Source organism: Geotrypetes seraphini, chromosome 15, assembly GCF_902459505.1.
Source record: "Geotrypetes seraphini chromosome 15, aGeoSer1.1, whole genome shotgun sequence".
Classification (NCBI taxonomy): Eukaryota; Metazoa; Chordata; class Amphibia; order Gymnophiona; family Dermophiidae; genus Geotrypetes; species Geotrypetes seraphini.
In genome coordinates, this window is record NC_047098.1 from 40,814,746 (window position 1) to 40,829,339 (window position 14,594).

General features: G+C 43.3%; 1 protein-coding gene across 5 annotated transcripts in view; it reads left to right on the forward strand.

The window, feature by feature from the left end:
* The window catches only part of RPH3AL (rabphilin 3A like (without C2 domains)), a 196,868-nt gene that overhangs the window by 112,073 nt on the left and 70,201 nt on the right, over positions 1–14,594 (forward strand). For all 5 annotated transcript variants that reach the window (XM_033922685.1, XM_033922683.1, XM_033922688.1 and 2 more), the window contains one exon: positions 1,309–1,395. In XM_033922685.1, the coding sequence (XP_033778576.1) occupies positions 1,309–1,395 (87 nt within the window). The remainder of the gene's footprint in view (positions 1–1,308; positions 1,396–14,594) is intronic.

Genomic DNA, 14,594 nt, shown 5'->3' on the forward strand with positions numbered 1-14,594 from the left:
TCCTTCCAGAAATTCCCATCTGAACAAAGTTAGTTTTTTAAAAAGTCTAGAACCTTTGCTTTTGAATGAGCCCTCTCTATACCCATCTTAATTTTAAATCGTACCATGCAGTGATCACTAGATGTCAGATGATCACCCACTGTAACATCAGAATCACTTTCCCCGTTTGTAAGCACTAAGTCCAGTATGACCCCCATCCCGCATGGGTTCCATTACCAAGTGCTGGAACAGTTCTTGTAGAAAATCCAGAATCTCCCTACTGTATGGCAGAAAGTGAAGGAGAGAATACCAGCAAATAGATAAGGTAGCCCTGGTTACAGAGTTAAGAGCACAGACAGAAGGAAGTGCAGCCAGAGACTGGGAAAGATGGTTTGAAAACCAAAATCACCAGTCAACAAAGGTAGGGGGAATGATTTTATTTTCAATTTAGTGATTGAATTGTATCAATTTTGAGAATTTACATCTGCTGTCTATATTTTGCACTGTTCAGGAAAAAATACATTTGTTTCTTTTTCTCTGGGGTTGTACTGAATGCAGAGTCTTGAATCTTATGGTTTCGTTTGTATATATTAGTACTTTTAATTTTTGGTCCATAGGGGTTTTCTGTGTTCTGGTAGAAATGAATGTTGAGAAGTATACAGTGTGCTTTGTGTAGTTTAATTTTGTGGTTAACCATTTTGTGTTGTTAATAAGATTATATTGTGTGTATATATGAAAAATGAATGGAAAAATGGTATTACAATTAGTACTATTATGGGGGCAAGGTTGGGCAGGGTCTGGCCCGCAACTTAGCCTGTATTTTAGATTTCAGCCCCTTAATGTGATTGAGTTTGACACCCCTGCAATAGACCCACAATCAAATGTAAAAGGATCTCAGTCAGGAGTGAATTCAGCAGTACTGGATAAGATTGCAATTTCCTCAGGATAATATGAATTTATCCTTCTTCACTAGGGATTTCCTAAAGTATTAGGCCTTTGGTATTTATTCCAAGTCCTTGAGGGCTGCCAAAAGATTAGATTTTAAGGCTATGCTCTAATGAGTATAAGAGGTCTGACAATTAAGTTCATGAACTTGCCACCATGTGCTTACATTGACAGCACTGTAAGGTTTCATAATCTTGGTAGAGAAAAATGTAAGCTGTCTTGTAACTGCCATTTCCCATTTAATGCAAGGTGTGCATCTGTGCACCTGTTGGTGTAGTAGAGAGCCTTAGAAAATTTTGAAAAATGATCTTACTAGATAATTTTAACGAATGAAATGAGATATGTAGGGCATTTACTTTTTTTTCTCTGTCCTTGTCATTGTAGAAAGTTTGCACCAAATGTGGAATTGAAACCCTTGGAAACCAGAAGCGACCTCTGTGGCTTTGCAAAGTCTGCAGTGAGCGAAGGGAGGTAATGTCGATTTTTGCATTGGTGAAATGAATCTTGCATTGGAGATGGCGTACAAAGATATGGCATTAGCAGCTGGAGTGCTGGAAAGCATTATGATATTACTGCCCATGAAATGGGGACTGAACTGAAGATTCCATGAGTGGGAGACAGTAGGAAGTATCTATATATCATAGGTGATATACTGGGGCAAGACTTGAGGCAATGACACAGTAGTCTAGTGGATCAAGTGTTATCAGAACTATGATGGTCCACAAGCTTTCTGGAGATGATGCTTTCCAGCAGGCTGGTAAAAGATCCAAAATTAGATCTAGTGCAGCCTGATCTTTGTCAACTAGACTCATGCTGCGTACAGTTACCATGGGTTCAAAGAACTACACGTAGGAAGGTGGAAGTCAGATGATTTTTCTCCTCTTCTGTGATTTTGGCTTTCCTTCCCCAATAATTCATTATTTGGAAGTAAATAAATCTACAATGACAATGAATACATGCACTTTTATTCATAATGACTAAGAAGTGTATGAATAATAATTAGTTATTTATATACAGCCTATCAATTGAGTTTATGAGCAGTTTACAGTCAGATTCTAAAGTATTTTCCCTAACTATCCCAGTGAGCTCACAATCTATGTAACCATACCTTGGGCAATGGAGGATTGAGTGATGTAAGGAAATTCTTTTTCACCCAGAGAGTAGTAGAAAACTGGAATGCTCTTCCGGAGTCTGTTATAGGGGAAACACCCTCCAGGGTTTCAAGACAAAGTTGGACAAGTTCATGCTAAACTGGTGAGACTGGACTCATTTGGAGCACTGGTCTTGACCTAGAAGCTGCCGCGTGAGCGGACTGCTGGGCAGGATGGACCACTGATCTTACCCAGCAGGGGCAATTCTTATGTTCTTATGTCACAAGGAGCAGTTTGGGTCTTGAACCCGTGCGTGCTGAGGTTGTAGCTCTAACCACTCTTCATTAAAATATTTATTCTAATGCCACCAAGTTGATGCTTGGTTAGGTGTCCTATTGTACCACAGGTGGCAAAATATAATTAAAAACATAAGAACTGTCATACTGGGTATGACAAAAGCTCCATCAGTCTTGGTATCCTGCTTCTAACAATGGCCAAACCAGGCTACAAGTATATGGCAGAATTCCCATAAGTAGTAAGATTTTATGCTGCCCATTCTCAAGGATAAGCAATACCTTAACAATTTGTGGATTTTGCCACTAGGAATTTGTCCAAACTGTGACTTTGTGGCATGTTCCCTAGTCTTTGTACTGTTTGAAAGAGTAAACAATTGATTTCCTATTACCTGTTCCATGCCTTTCAGAATTGTATAGACCTTTATCTTTTCCCCTTCAACCAACTCTTCTCCAACCTTCTCTTCTCCAACTCTAACCTCATTTGCCTTTCCTTAATTATTGTGGTTGCCTTTCTGTTTACTTTTTCTAATTCCTCTATACTTTTTTTGAGATGTAGTGACTAATTTAAAGGAAACTCCAGAGTAAGAGGGCATGGGATGAAGTTAAGAGGGGATAGGATGTATTTTGCACCTACCCTGAAAGGAATGAATGTCTCATGCTAGAATATATTGACTATTATATGAGCCTCAAATGTTCTGCTAAGTCTTTTCTTAATATTTGCATCATTTCCAAAGAGCTTCCTTCTGAAGCTCTTAGTGTGTGGGGCTCATTTTTAGAAGAGAAAAACTTCCAAAAAGTGGCAGATGGATTTTTTCTCGCCAAACCGTCCACATCGCTATTTTTGAAACCTATTTTCTAGATGGATTTCTATGATGATCGTCTGCGGGCCATCTAAAACTCAAGGGGGTGTGTTAGAGGCGTGGTATAGGCAGAATTATGACTTGGATGTTTTTCCTGGGTTCCAAGGTTACTGGAAAGGAACAATGGTCTCTGGATGTCACAGGAAGAAGTTTATTTAAAGCAAGTGTCCAAATATAAAAACACAATGTTACAGAGGTACACAAAATACCAATTGCAACCTCCACGAACAATTGGTATTTTTTCTCTATTTATCGTTAAATATATTTTATTGAGCACAACAATCAGAATCAAAAGCAGAAAACAACAATGTAGCTAAAATTTGTATACTAAAACCATCAAACCCACCCTACCAACCCAACCCATCCCCACCCTCCCCCTCTCACTGATGCCAAACAAAGTGAGGTAAATAAGAGAATAATATCCAATACCCTAGCAGTTCAGAATGCGACTACGAGCCACCGGAGATAATGTAGACCAAAAAGGCTCCCAAATTCATTGAAAGGCCCGTCCAGGCAAGGAAGAAATGTCCTGAACACCTCTCCGTTCCCAAGAAAGCAACGTAATCATGTGACTACGCCAAAGGGAATAGTCAGGAGCCTCCGTCTCCATCCACTTAAGCAAGCATTTTTTTGTTTGTTTTTGAGACATCCAAGTTAGATGAAATAACATCTTAGCTAAGTTGGACCACTTTTCTTCTACTTTGAATGACACAAATTAGAGAATGACACGGGGACAAATTTGTCTCCATCCCCGCAGGAACTCAATTTCCCCATCCCCGTGAGTTTTGTTGATGTTGCTGTCCCTGCCCCATTCCTGTAAGCTCTGCCTTAACCGCACAAGCCTTGAACACTTATTATTTTAAAGTGTTTGAGGCTTGTGCAGATGAGGACGGAGCTTAGGCATTGGTGGAATGAGGCATTATGACATCACAATCTGAGCTCTAGAATGTTGCTACTTATGATTTTAAAGTGTTTGAGGCTTGTGCACTTGAGGACGGAGCTTAGGCATTGGTGGAATGAGGCATTATGACATCACAGTCTGAGCTCTAGAATGTTGCTACTTATGATTTTAATGTGTTTGAGGCTTGTGCAGATGACAGAGCTTGCAGGAATGGGGCAGGGAGTGGAAAAGAACTCGCTGGGACAGGACGGGAAAATGAGTTCCTGACTGGACAGGGAAAAATTTGTCCCTGTGTCATTCTCTAACATAGATCTCTTAGAACAGGAAAAGTTTAAGAATTCTGGGACATGCAGTCCTCCAAAGGCAAGGACACAGCACAAGAGCAATATCTACTGGTTAGATTCAGAACACTTGTGCACTGGATTCCAAAGAAACAGATTGTGGGCTCTGCTGAACACTTGTTACTATCATGGCTGGATTATGGAAATAATGGCTGGATCATGGAAATTATGCTATCTAAAAATAACATATAAAAACCTATTACTTAACCAAAAATAAAATAAGAAAGTTTATCAGCAAGGGAGAGTAGAACTCTAGTACCAAATATGCAACATAGTCCTAATGTCTGCAAAATGTTGAATGTATTGCAAGCTTGAAGGCATTTATTGTCAAACTAACAGCTAGAAAGTGATTGCACTAACTCAGGAACCATGGATTAACACCCTGGATATCAAAGTTCAATACAATATTACCAAATCATTCCTATCCTGCACAACGCCATCTGTTAAATTTGACATACCCACTGACTGCCAAGGTTTGCTTTAATATTGCAAGCACAATTACCAGGTCTTTTTGAAGGGACTTTTGTTTAAACAACAATGAGAAAGAAAAGAAAAACAGAGTGCTGAGGAAATCACTGTAGCGGAGTTAATTCTATAAAATCAGCTGTAGTCAGGTCATTCTGCATTTTATGGTTGCTATATGGAAGCCGATATCCAGGATGTGTTTGTGTGGTTTGGGGGGGGGCAGGGATTAATGTTGCTTTTGCTTCTTGAAAGGCTCTGTCCTGATCCACAACACAGGGATTGATTAAAAAGAATGCCCAAATGCACTGATGTGTTACCCACACATATAAAGGGACATTTTTGATACGAAGTCTGAGTTTAGACATTTGGTGAAGTGCACCCAAAAATTGGGTACAAAAGTGACCGTTATCGAAACCACAAAATCTTTTTTTTTTTTTCAAATATGACCTTTCTAGATGTATTCACCCTTAGTGCGTATATCTTTTGACCATTTTCAAAAAATAAAATATCCAAACGAAAAATGTAAAAAAACCCCAAGCCATTGGCATGTAGGAGGGGCCAGAATTTGTAATAAACTGGCTACACAGACATCCCAGCAGATCAGTGGGCCACCTTAGGGGGTACTGCAGTGAACTTCACATAAAGGGTCCCAGGTGCACATCTCACCATAACCCCCTTATGGTCTATGGTGAGCCCCCCAAAACCTACTGGACCCAATAATAGCCCTTATGCCTGCAGGTATCACCCATATGTAGGTACAGTGGTATTTGGGTAGGTTTTGCTGGGCTCACCCTCATACATCACAAGTGTAGCAGTAAGAGTGGGATATGGGCATGGGTTCCCTTCTCTGGAATCCACTGCACTGATCACCAGGTTACTCCAGAGATCTGCTTCCTCCTCTAATAGGATTGGCCAGAACATTTGCAGCTGTCCTACAGGTAGGTATGTATTGTTTCATTCACATCTTTGTGGCTTGGGAGGGGGTTTAGTGACCACTGGGGGAGTGTGGAAAAGTCATGCTTCCTTCCCTCCAGTGGTCATTTGATCAGTTTGGACACCATTTTGGCACTTACACGTTTTTAACACAGGTCGGTCTAGTCCCAAACGTCCAAATTTACTTATTTATTGGGATTTGTGCCCTGGACATTTTCTAAAATATTTGATTATGCCAGAAAAACATCCAAAACAAAACAGAATGGAACAATGGTCTCTGGATGTCACAGGAACCATTGATAAATAAGAAGTTTATTTAAATCAAGTGTCCAAATATGGTGGGAGACCTGGCCTGTTCCTGAAGGTGAGGCAATACACGGTGAGGAAAGTGCTGGGAATTAGCGATTTTTCTCTGTAAATGCTTGGAATCAGCGAGTTCTCTTTGGAAGCTGATGTAATTTGGGGGGAGGAGCCAGCAAGCTAGAAACCGCGAATAATCGAAACCGCGATTGCTGAAACTGAAAATACGGAGGGAGAAGTGTAGATAGAATCTGACTCATTCTTTTTTTTTTTTTTTTTAGTTCAGTAATGTTTTATTAAATTTTACAAAACCACAAGCAAAACAAAACACATGGTGCAGTCAATCAAATACACACACTGAATGTACGTACATTGCAAAAAATAGCAACACAGTACATCATCTACACTTTAAGTATGCTACCTACTCTACTTCCTCCTTCACTATACAAAAAAATTGACACCGCTCTTATGAATCTGACTCATTCTAGTTTTTCTGCATACAGAGTTCCTTTTCTTGTTCATCCTGGATCACCAGTCCTATGTGGAACCCATTGTGGCCCCTCTATGAACCAATTTATAAATCAAAGAAAAACATAAGTCCTAAGGAGCATATATGGGATCATTTTATAAACCAGTAATCAGAAGTATGTGCCACTTGCATGTATCATTGACACCAGTAATTCATCTTGGCATGTGTATGTGCACTGGACGCTATTGTATAAGATAGCATCTTCAAAGACTCCAGCTTATCCAGAATACTGTAGCCAAGTTGATCTTTGTAAAACGCAAATCTGACCATGTCTCCCCACTCCTGTCAAATCTTCACTGGCTCCCAGTGATTTCCAGAATCCATTTCAAAGCTCCTGCCTGGCTTTTAAGATTATTCATGGCATCCTTCCTCCCCTAATCCCACTATCCTTTAACTCCTCGAATCCTGACTCCACCAGACCCGCCCAAAGATATAAACTATCCTTCCCCTCTCTACACGGTATTCTCTATGCAGGTAAACTAGGAAAATCTCTTCTCTTCAAAATCACAGGTCTCTGGAACGACCTTACTATCCCGCTGCGGAACCTGGGCTCTCTCCAACTATTCTGCAAGCAACTGAAAACTTGGCTCTTCTCTAACATGTAATTCTATTTTCCCCCTTACTCTTCCATTCTATATATAAGCTCATGTAAACCTTTTCCTTTCTCTTCTTATATTTTAAGTTCTTGTAAACTGTGCCAAGCTCCACTTCCGTGGAGATGATGCGGTATATAAACTTAAGGTTTAGTTTAGTTTAGTTTAGTCTAGTCTAAGTACTATAGTGCTATACACCTGGGTAGAACTTGGGCAGGTCATGGTCACATCACCAAACAATACACATAACTTATAGAATACTATCAGTTGCATTTGTTGATTGCTGCAACTAGGCTTTACCACTTAAACCAGTGAATTAGTATTTTATAATGACTGAGGTGCACCTAAATGCCTGTTTCTTGGTGGCACATTCTAGAATTGCCCCAATATTTGTTTGTTTATTGATGGCAATGGTTAAATTTGTTTATAGCCTGGTTACATTCTTGCCATCAACATGTTTAGTGCTTTCTCAAAATATGCCAGAAAGACATTTATGAATTTATTTAATTCATCTCACTCTATGGGGGTGGGGAGTGGAGGATATAACTTTCCTCAAATTAAGACATGCAGTGATTATTCATATAAAACATTCATAAAAGCCAAGCAAAACATTACTTACATCTCTACTTTGTTCCCCTATGAGATACAGAGTCCAAAAGGTCTCAATAAAAATATAGAATGGCAACATTTTTATTGAGTAACCTGACTGTTCGTGAGTTTGAATTTAAGATCTTTTTAATTCCTGACCAATAAGATTAGAAGGGAGGAGCTACAATGCTACGTAACTTAGGGAGTATAAATCACACACCGCGGCCATCTTGCCGGCGTCTGAAAATTACTGACAGAACAAAGTAGAGATGTAAGTAATGTTTTGCTTGGCTTTTATGAATGTTTTATATGAATAGTCACTGCATGTCTTTTAATTTGTAGAAATTACTGTGCCCAATTGTTTGCCCTGAAGCAGCGGATTAAAATATGTTCTGTGAAACGCTGGCCGCGTCGGCTCCGGATATGGTTCCGGCTGCTTACTATATGGCACATACGGGAAAAGATATTGATTAAGATAAGTACCGTATTTTCGCGGATATAACGCGCACCCGTGTAAAACGCGCACACGGGTATAGCGCGCAGAAATCACGATGATATGTACAAAAACTTTTGTATACCGCGCTCACGGGTATACCGCGCATGATGCCCGACGCTCCTTTCGCCCGCCCTGACTTTCCGTGCGCTGTCCCGACTCTCCGTTCACCCCCCCTGACTTCCGTGCACTGCCCTGACTTTCCGTGCGCTGTCCCGACTCTCCGTTCACCCCCCCTGACTTTCCGTGCACTGTCCCCCCTTGAAGTCCTGTCCCCCCTTGAAGGTCTGTCCCCATCCTGAAAGCCTGATGCCCCCCCCGACGTCCGATACATCCCCCCCCCCCCGGCAGGACCACTCGCACCCCCACCCCGAAGGACCGCCGACTCCCCAACAATATCGGGCCAGGAGGGAGCCCAAACCCTCCTGGCCACGGTGACCCCCTAACCCCACCCCGCACTACATTACGGGCAGGAGGGATCCCAGGCCCTCCTGCCCTCGACGCAAACCCCCCTACCTCCCCCCCCAATGACCGCCCCCCCCAAGAACCTCCGACCGCCCCCCCCAGCTGACCCGCGACCCCCCTGGCTGACCCCCACAACCCCCCCACCCCCCTTCACCGTACCTTTGGTAGTTGGCCGGACAGACGGGAGCCAAACCCGCCTGTCCGGCAGGCAGCCAACGAAGGAATGAGGCCGGATTGTCCCATCCGTCCTAAAGCTCCGCCTACTGGTGGGGCCTAAGGCGCGTGGGCCAATCAGAATAGGCCCTGGAGCCTTAGGTCCCACCTGGGGGCGCGGCCTGAGGCACATGGTCGGGTTGGGCCCATGTGCCTCAGGCCGCGCCCCCAGGTGGGACCTAAGGCTCCAAGGCCTATTCTGATTGGCCCACGCGCCTTAGGCCCCACCAGTAGGCGGAGCTTTAGGATGGATGGGCCAATCCGGCCTCATTCCTTCGTTGGCTGCCTGCCGGACAGGCGGGTTTGGCTCCCGTCTGTCCGGCCAACTACCAAAGGTACGGGGAAGGGGGGTGGGGGGTCGTGGGGGTAGCCAGGGGGGTCGCGGGTCGGCTGGGGGGGTGGTCGGAGGTTCTTGGGGGGGGGCGGTCGTTGGGGGGAGGGGTGTTTGCGTCGAGGGCAGGAGGGCCTGGGATCTCTCCTGCCCGTAATGTAGTGCGGGGTGGGGTTAGGGGGTCGCCGTGGCCAGGAGGGTTTGGGCTCCCTTCTGGCCCGATATTGTCGGGAAGTCGGCGGTCCTTCGGGGTGGGGGTGCGAGTGGTCCTGCCGGGGGGGGGGGATGTATCGGACGTCGGGGAGTCGGCCGGGCAAGAGGGCTTGGGCTCCCTCTTGCTCCGATCGTGGATGCGGGTGCGGGTGGGAGCGCGTGCGAGCGGTCGTTCGGGGTGGGGGTGCGAGCGGTCCTGCTGGGGGGGTGAATCGGGCGTCGGGCGGGGTGGGAACTATGTTTAAAAACTTTTGTATACCGCGCTCACGCATATAACGCGCGAGGGGTATGCGCGGTACGTAAAAATGCGTATAACGCGCGCGTTATATCCGCGAAAATACGGTAATCACCTGTTAGTTCTTTTCAAACCGTTGGGGTGCTGTACTATAGAAATTTTTGAACACACTAAGTGATTGAATATTAAGCAATGGAGAAAAAAGAAAAAAACATTTAAAAAAATATAAAACTAGAAAATCAGGTTTTTGGCCAATGACTGGATTACGGAGCAAAAACATGTATTGTAACTACGCTGACAACACTAGTCGATGAAAAGACTTCGCATAGTGCTCCAACTCTGAGGCCTTTTTCCCTGAAGAATAATTGATTGACATATTATATGAATGTTAAATGTACCCTTCCAATTGAGTGGATTATATGATAGTCATGTCCTTGTTCTGTCATGGCTGGGATTTCTTCCCACGCCCAGAAGATAAAAATGAAACCTTGCAGCATATGTATCTACCTTTTTCTGCTCTACATTGGAGGGAAGGGAATGCAACAGTTGCTTTTTTTTTTTTAAGACCACAACTTTCTTATTTTCCCCCCTTTTTGTGACTGGCCATGATATTGAGGTTTAAAATAGTTACACAATCCAGCCCATTACTGTACATAACTTATAAAAATCAGCTACAATGTCTTTGCGTGACTGCAATATTGGACTTCTCTGGCAGTCTGGAAATTGCTGCATTTCTTCTTTCTCTTTGTCTAAACTGTAGCAAGGCAATGAAATGCAGCAGCAAAGAAAAATCTCTTTGTAGCTGAAAGTTAAATTGCCAGAACATCCCAACACATCTGTGCCTGTGATTGTAAAAGCTACCTTCTGTTCTATTTTCCCGTCACCATTTTCTGATTGGTTTTTTTTTTAATTCAGATTTCAAAATGGTGTCTCAACATCTGCAATGGCCATGACTGGTGGTTTGAAGCTATCAGCTCTTGGCCAATATCAATCAGAAAACTGAAAACATTTCAATTGATCCTTCCTCTATGTTTCTATTACTGCCATCATGTTTCTATTAAAGATCTCAATCTGTGTACTTTGGAGGAAAATCGGGAGAGGGGAGATATGATAGAGACGTTTAAATACCTACGTAATGTAAATGCGCATGAATCGAGTCTCTTTCATTTGAAAGGAAACTCTGCAATGAGAGGGCATAGGATGAAGTTAAGAGGTGATAGGCTCCGGAGTAATCTAAGGTAGATGAGTGGAACAGTCTCCTTGAAGAGGTGGCGGAGACAGAGACTGTGTCTTAATTAAAGAGGGCCTGGGGATAGGCACTTGGAATCTCTCAGAGAGAGAAAGAGATAATAGTTACTGCGGATGGGCAGACTAGATGAACCGTTTGGCCTTTATCTGCCATCATGCTTCTATGTTTTTTGTATTTAACTCGCTACTCACCTTCTTCAGCACCAAGACCTAGAACAATCTTCAAATGATTATAAAGATAGATCCTAAACTACTCCAGATTTTGAAAGAAATTGAAGAATTTCCTTTTTAAGAACATATACTCCATAGATATTTAACAAATATTCTCTTTCACAGGAACCTACACAGCATTTCACCCCTCCAAAAATCACAAGAGCTCCCTCCCCAAACTCTACATAACATAATTGCACCAATCTACTTGTATCTAACTGTGTGTGTATCCTTCAGAGTTACAAAATAATTGAGGACAAAACTGCTTTCAAGTGGAATTATAAGCTAGTCCTCAAACACCCAAGGCACTACTTAATATCTTTTTTTGTGCCCTTACTGGGGTGGTGTTCTCATCATTGGTCCTATCAAAAGTGGCTTGTGCAAAAAGATTTTTTCATTCATTAATTATAAACAGGCTCTATATAGTTAATAAAGTGCTGTAAAGGAAAGGCACAGACTGGCATTACATGGTGTAGAACTGCAGATTCTCTCCGTAACTGGAGAGAAACACCACACAATTACTAGTGCTTTGGCCTGCTTATTGCTCCTTTCTTGGCCGGAAATAGTGCTGGGATTCTGTGCCATGAGTGTTTATCCACAGCTACTCTTTCCAGTGTAATAGGTGAGACATTCTAAACCATAGGTTATTCCCCTTTACTCGCATGGGTTGCAGAAGGTTTTTCACTCTGCTGCCAGTGTACATCACAGGCTAACCTGTCTCCTCCTATCAGTCTTTCTCTTCTGCATGTGGCTGCAAGGTGTTTCGGTTCTGCTCGTTCATATTTATTATTTATTTGTTCGATGTAGTTTTTTTCTCCTTTTGTGGTTCTTTCACGTTTACAGCAAATTTGAAGTGCTGCCTGCTTGAGAATTCACAGACTTTGGTTTGTACTGGCAGGCTTATCCTATGGGTACCTGTTCAGCCGGTCTGCTGAACCGGAGCTCAGGGCCATCTCTGACTTAGTCTCATTCCCTGTTAAGTGTGTGTGTGTGTGTGTGTGTGTGGTGGGGGGAGGGGGTCGAGCGCAGACTGTTCTGCATGATTAGGGGGCTCGGCGGTGTTCCGCAGCATGCAGACTGCATTTTCGCACAGCTGCCTGTTCCGGTGCACAGTCGGTGGTCCGCAGGGGTGGAGGCATAGTCAGACAGAGGAGTCTGACCGGCAGCCTGAAGATCAGCGTGGAGACAGCATTTCCAGCAGTGTGGCAGTGAATTCTGACTCTGGCTCTTCACAGGGGCCAGAATGCAGGAGCAGCTTCTGTGTCCAATACTGTGAGTGAGAGAAGCTGATGGGCTCCAACAATGATTTTCTAAAATTGTGTGTGCCTAATTTTCAGATTGACCCCTACTAGACCAGCATTGTCCAAAGTCATTAATTTATCAACCGAAAGCATCCTTGAATAAAAATGTTTTTAAGAGACTAAGTCATACTTACCTGTAGCAGGTGTTCTCCGAGGACTGCAGGCACATATTCTCACAACCACCTCCTGTAGTTGGCTTTGTTACTGAACTGATGGTCCAGTGAGTCGACATTGGGCAGGAAGGCACCAGCATGCATGCAGTTTGGACACTGCCTATAACATTTAAAGTGACAGTGCATTTGGCAGTCTCCGTACCAGGTTTCATGAATGACATCACCCACATGTGAGAATATACGGTAAACCTGCTGTCTTCGGAGAACACCTGCTAAAGGTAAGTATATTTGTTTTGTGGTGTATAGCACTTGTTTGTCACTTGTATCCTGGTATGTACCATTCCCAGCTTGCAGGATCTGTCAGTCAACATCTTGATATGCCAAAAGAAAAAGAAATGTTTTAAATAACTAGTGAGGCTTTCATAATTGCAGTTCTGTCTATACTGTTCTGTAGGTTTAAGGATTTGTCATATAACATATAGTAATAATGAAAAGTACTTAAAAGGGAAGAGATGGGAGATGGAAAGAAGTCAGCAGGCACCATGGAGAATTTCATGCCATCAAGAAAAGCTGCATGACGCCCTTCGCCTGCTGTCCATCATTAAATGACATTTGCAAGGCTGTGTGCGTCTCTAGGTTTATCGCAATAATCCACGCTTGGGAGGAAGCTTTATAGCTCTGCAGGAATGTGAATTTTTTTTTTTTCTTTACGTCTGACAGGTTTAAATCCTTGTTGTCACCGTGAGAAGTGCTGTCGGAGAGCTTCTTTGTCAAAGCACTCTGCCAAATTAGCATGAGCTTGTTTACCGGGGCCTCTATGGAGCGCATCCAAGAAAAAAAAAAAAAAGCACTTTCCTTAGGTTGACAAACACAGCGATATTACAACTTGAGCAACGGGCTCCTGCGCTAAATTGCCATGCACGCTAGACGCTAACGCCTCCATTGAGCTGGCGTTAGTTTCTCCGCGTAGCGCGGGGGTTAGCGTGTGCTGACCTGCAGCACGCGCTAAAAACGCTACTGCAGCTTAGTAAAAGGAGCCCAAAAGTGTTTGTGACCATTGTTAAACTGTAGGAATTAGTTTCTGGAATAAAATTAGTAATTTGAAGTAAAGAGAAAGTAAGCCTCTGTGGTCTCCAGGCCAGAGTTCATGCAGGTTATCATGCTTACGTACCTCTGATGCTGACTTGTTTAAAAAGGGGGGCGGGAAGCTGCACACCATTCAAAGAATCCAGCTTTTTCCAGGCATAATACAACCACCAGAGGTAATGCACTATCTGAGTGACATAAAGATAAAGAAACAAAGAATATGTACAGGAAGTAAAAGGATAACCTCTGCAGGACAAATAGACAAAGAGATATGATTACTAATGAGTATTACTTGAGAGAGCTTTTTCAATTTGTTAAAAAATCTTAAAAGTTAACAGGATGTACTGAAATAAGTAACATCTGAGAGCTGGTCTTCCTTCATCTGTGCAATAGGGCAGTGTTCTTCAATCACCGGTCCATGGACCAGTGCCGGTCCACAGAAATTTCCTGCCGGTCCACAGGGCCAACATGTGCATCAGGCCCAAAACAGTGTTCTTCAACCGCTGGTCCACGGTGCGATTGATGCGGCGTTATCTTTGAGCCAGCTCCTTTTTCCTAACTCCTAACTTTTCCAGCTCCTATGGGCATCCTGCACCTGAACCGGAAGCCTTCTCTCTGACGTTGCAACATCAGAGGGATGGCTTCCAGATGAGGCAAGGGACATGCAAGGTGCAATTAGTACCATGGGGGCAGGGACTGGGGTAGACATTGGGTAGAGATGGGCGGGGTCTGACCCATGACTTAGCCCAGTGTTCTTCAATCGCCAGTCCACCGAATAATTTTTTTATTTCTGCCGGTCCATAGATATAAAAAGGTTGAAAAACACTGCAATGGGATATGAAGGATGCCGTTGCTTCTTTCATCA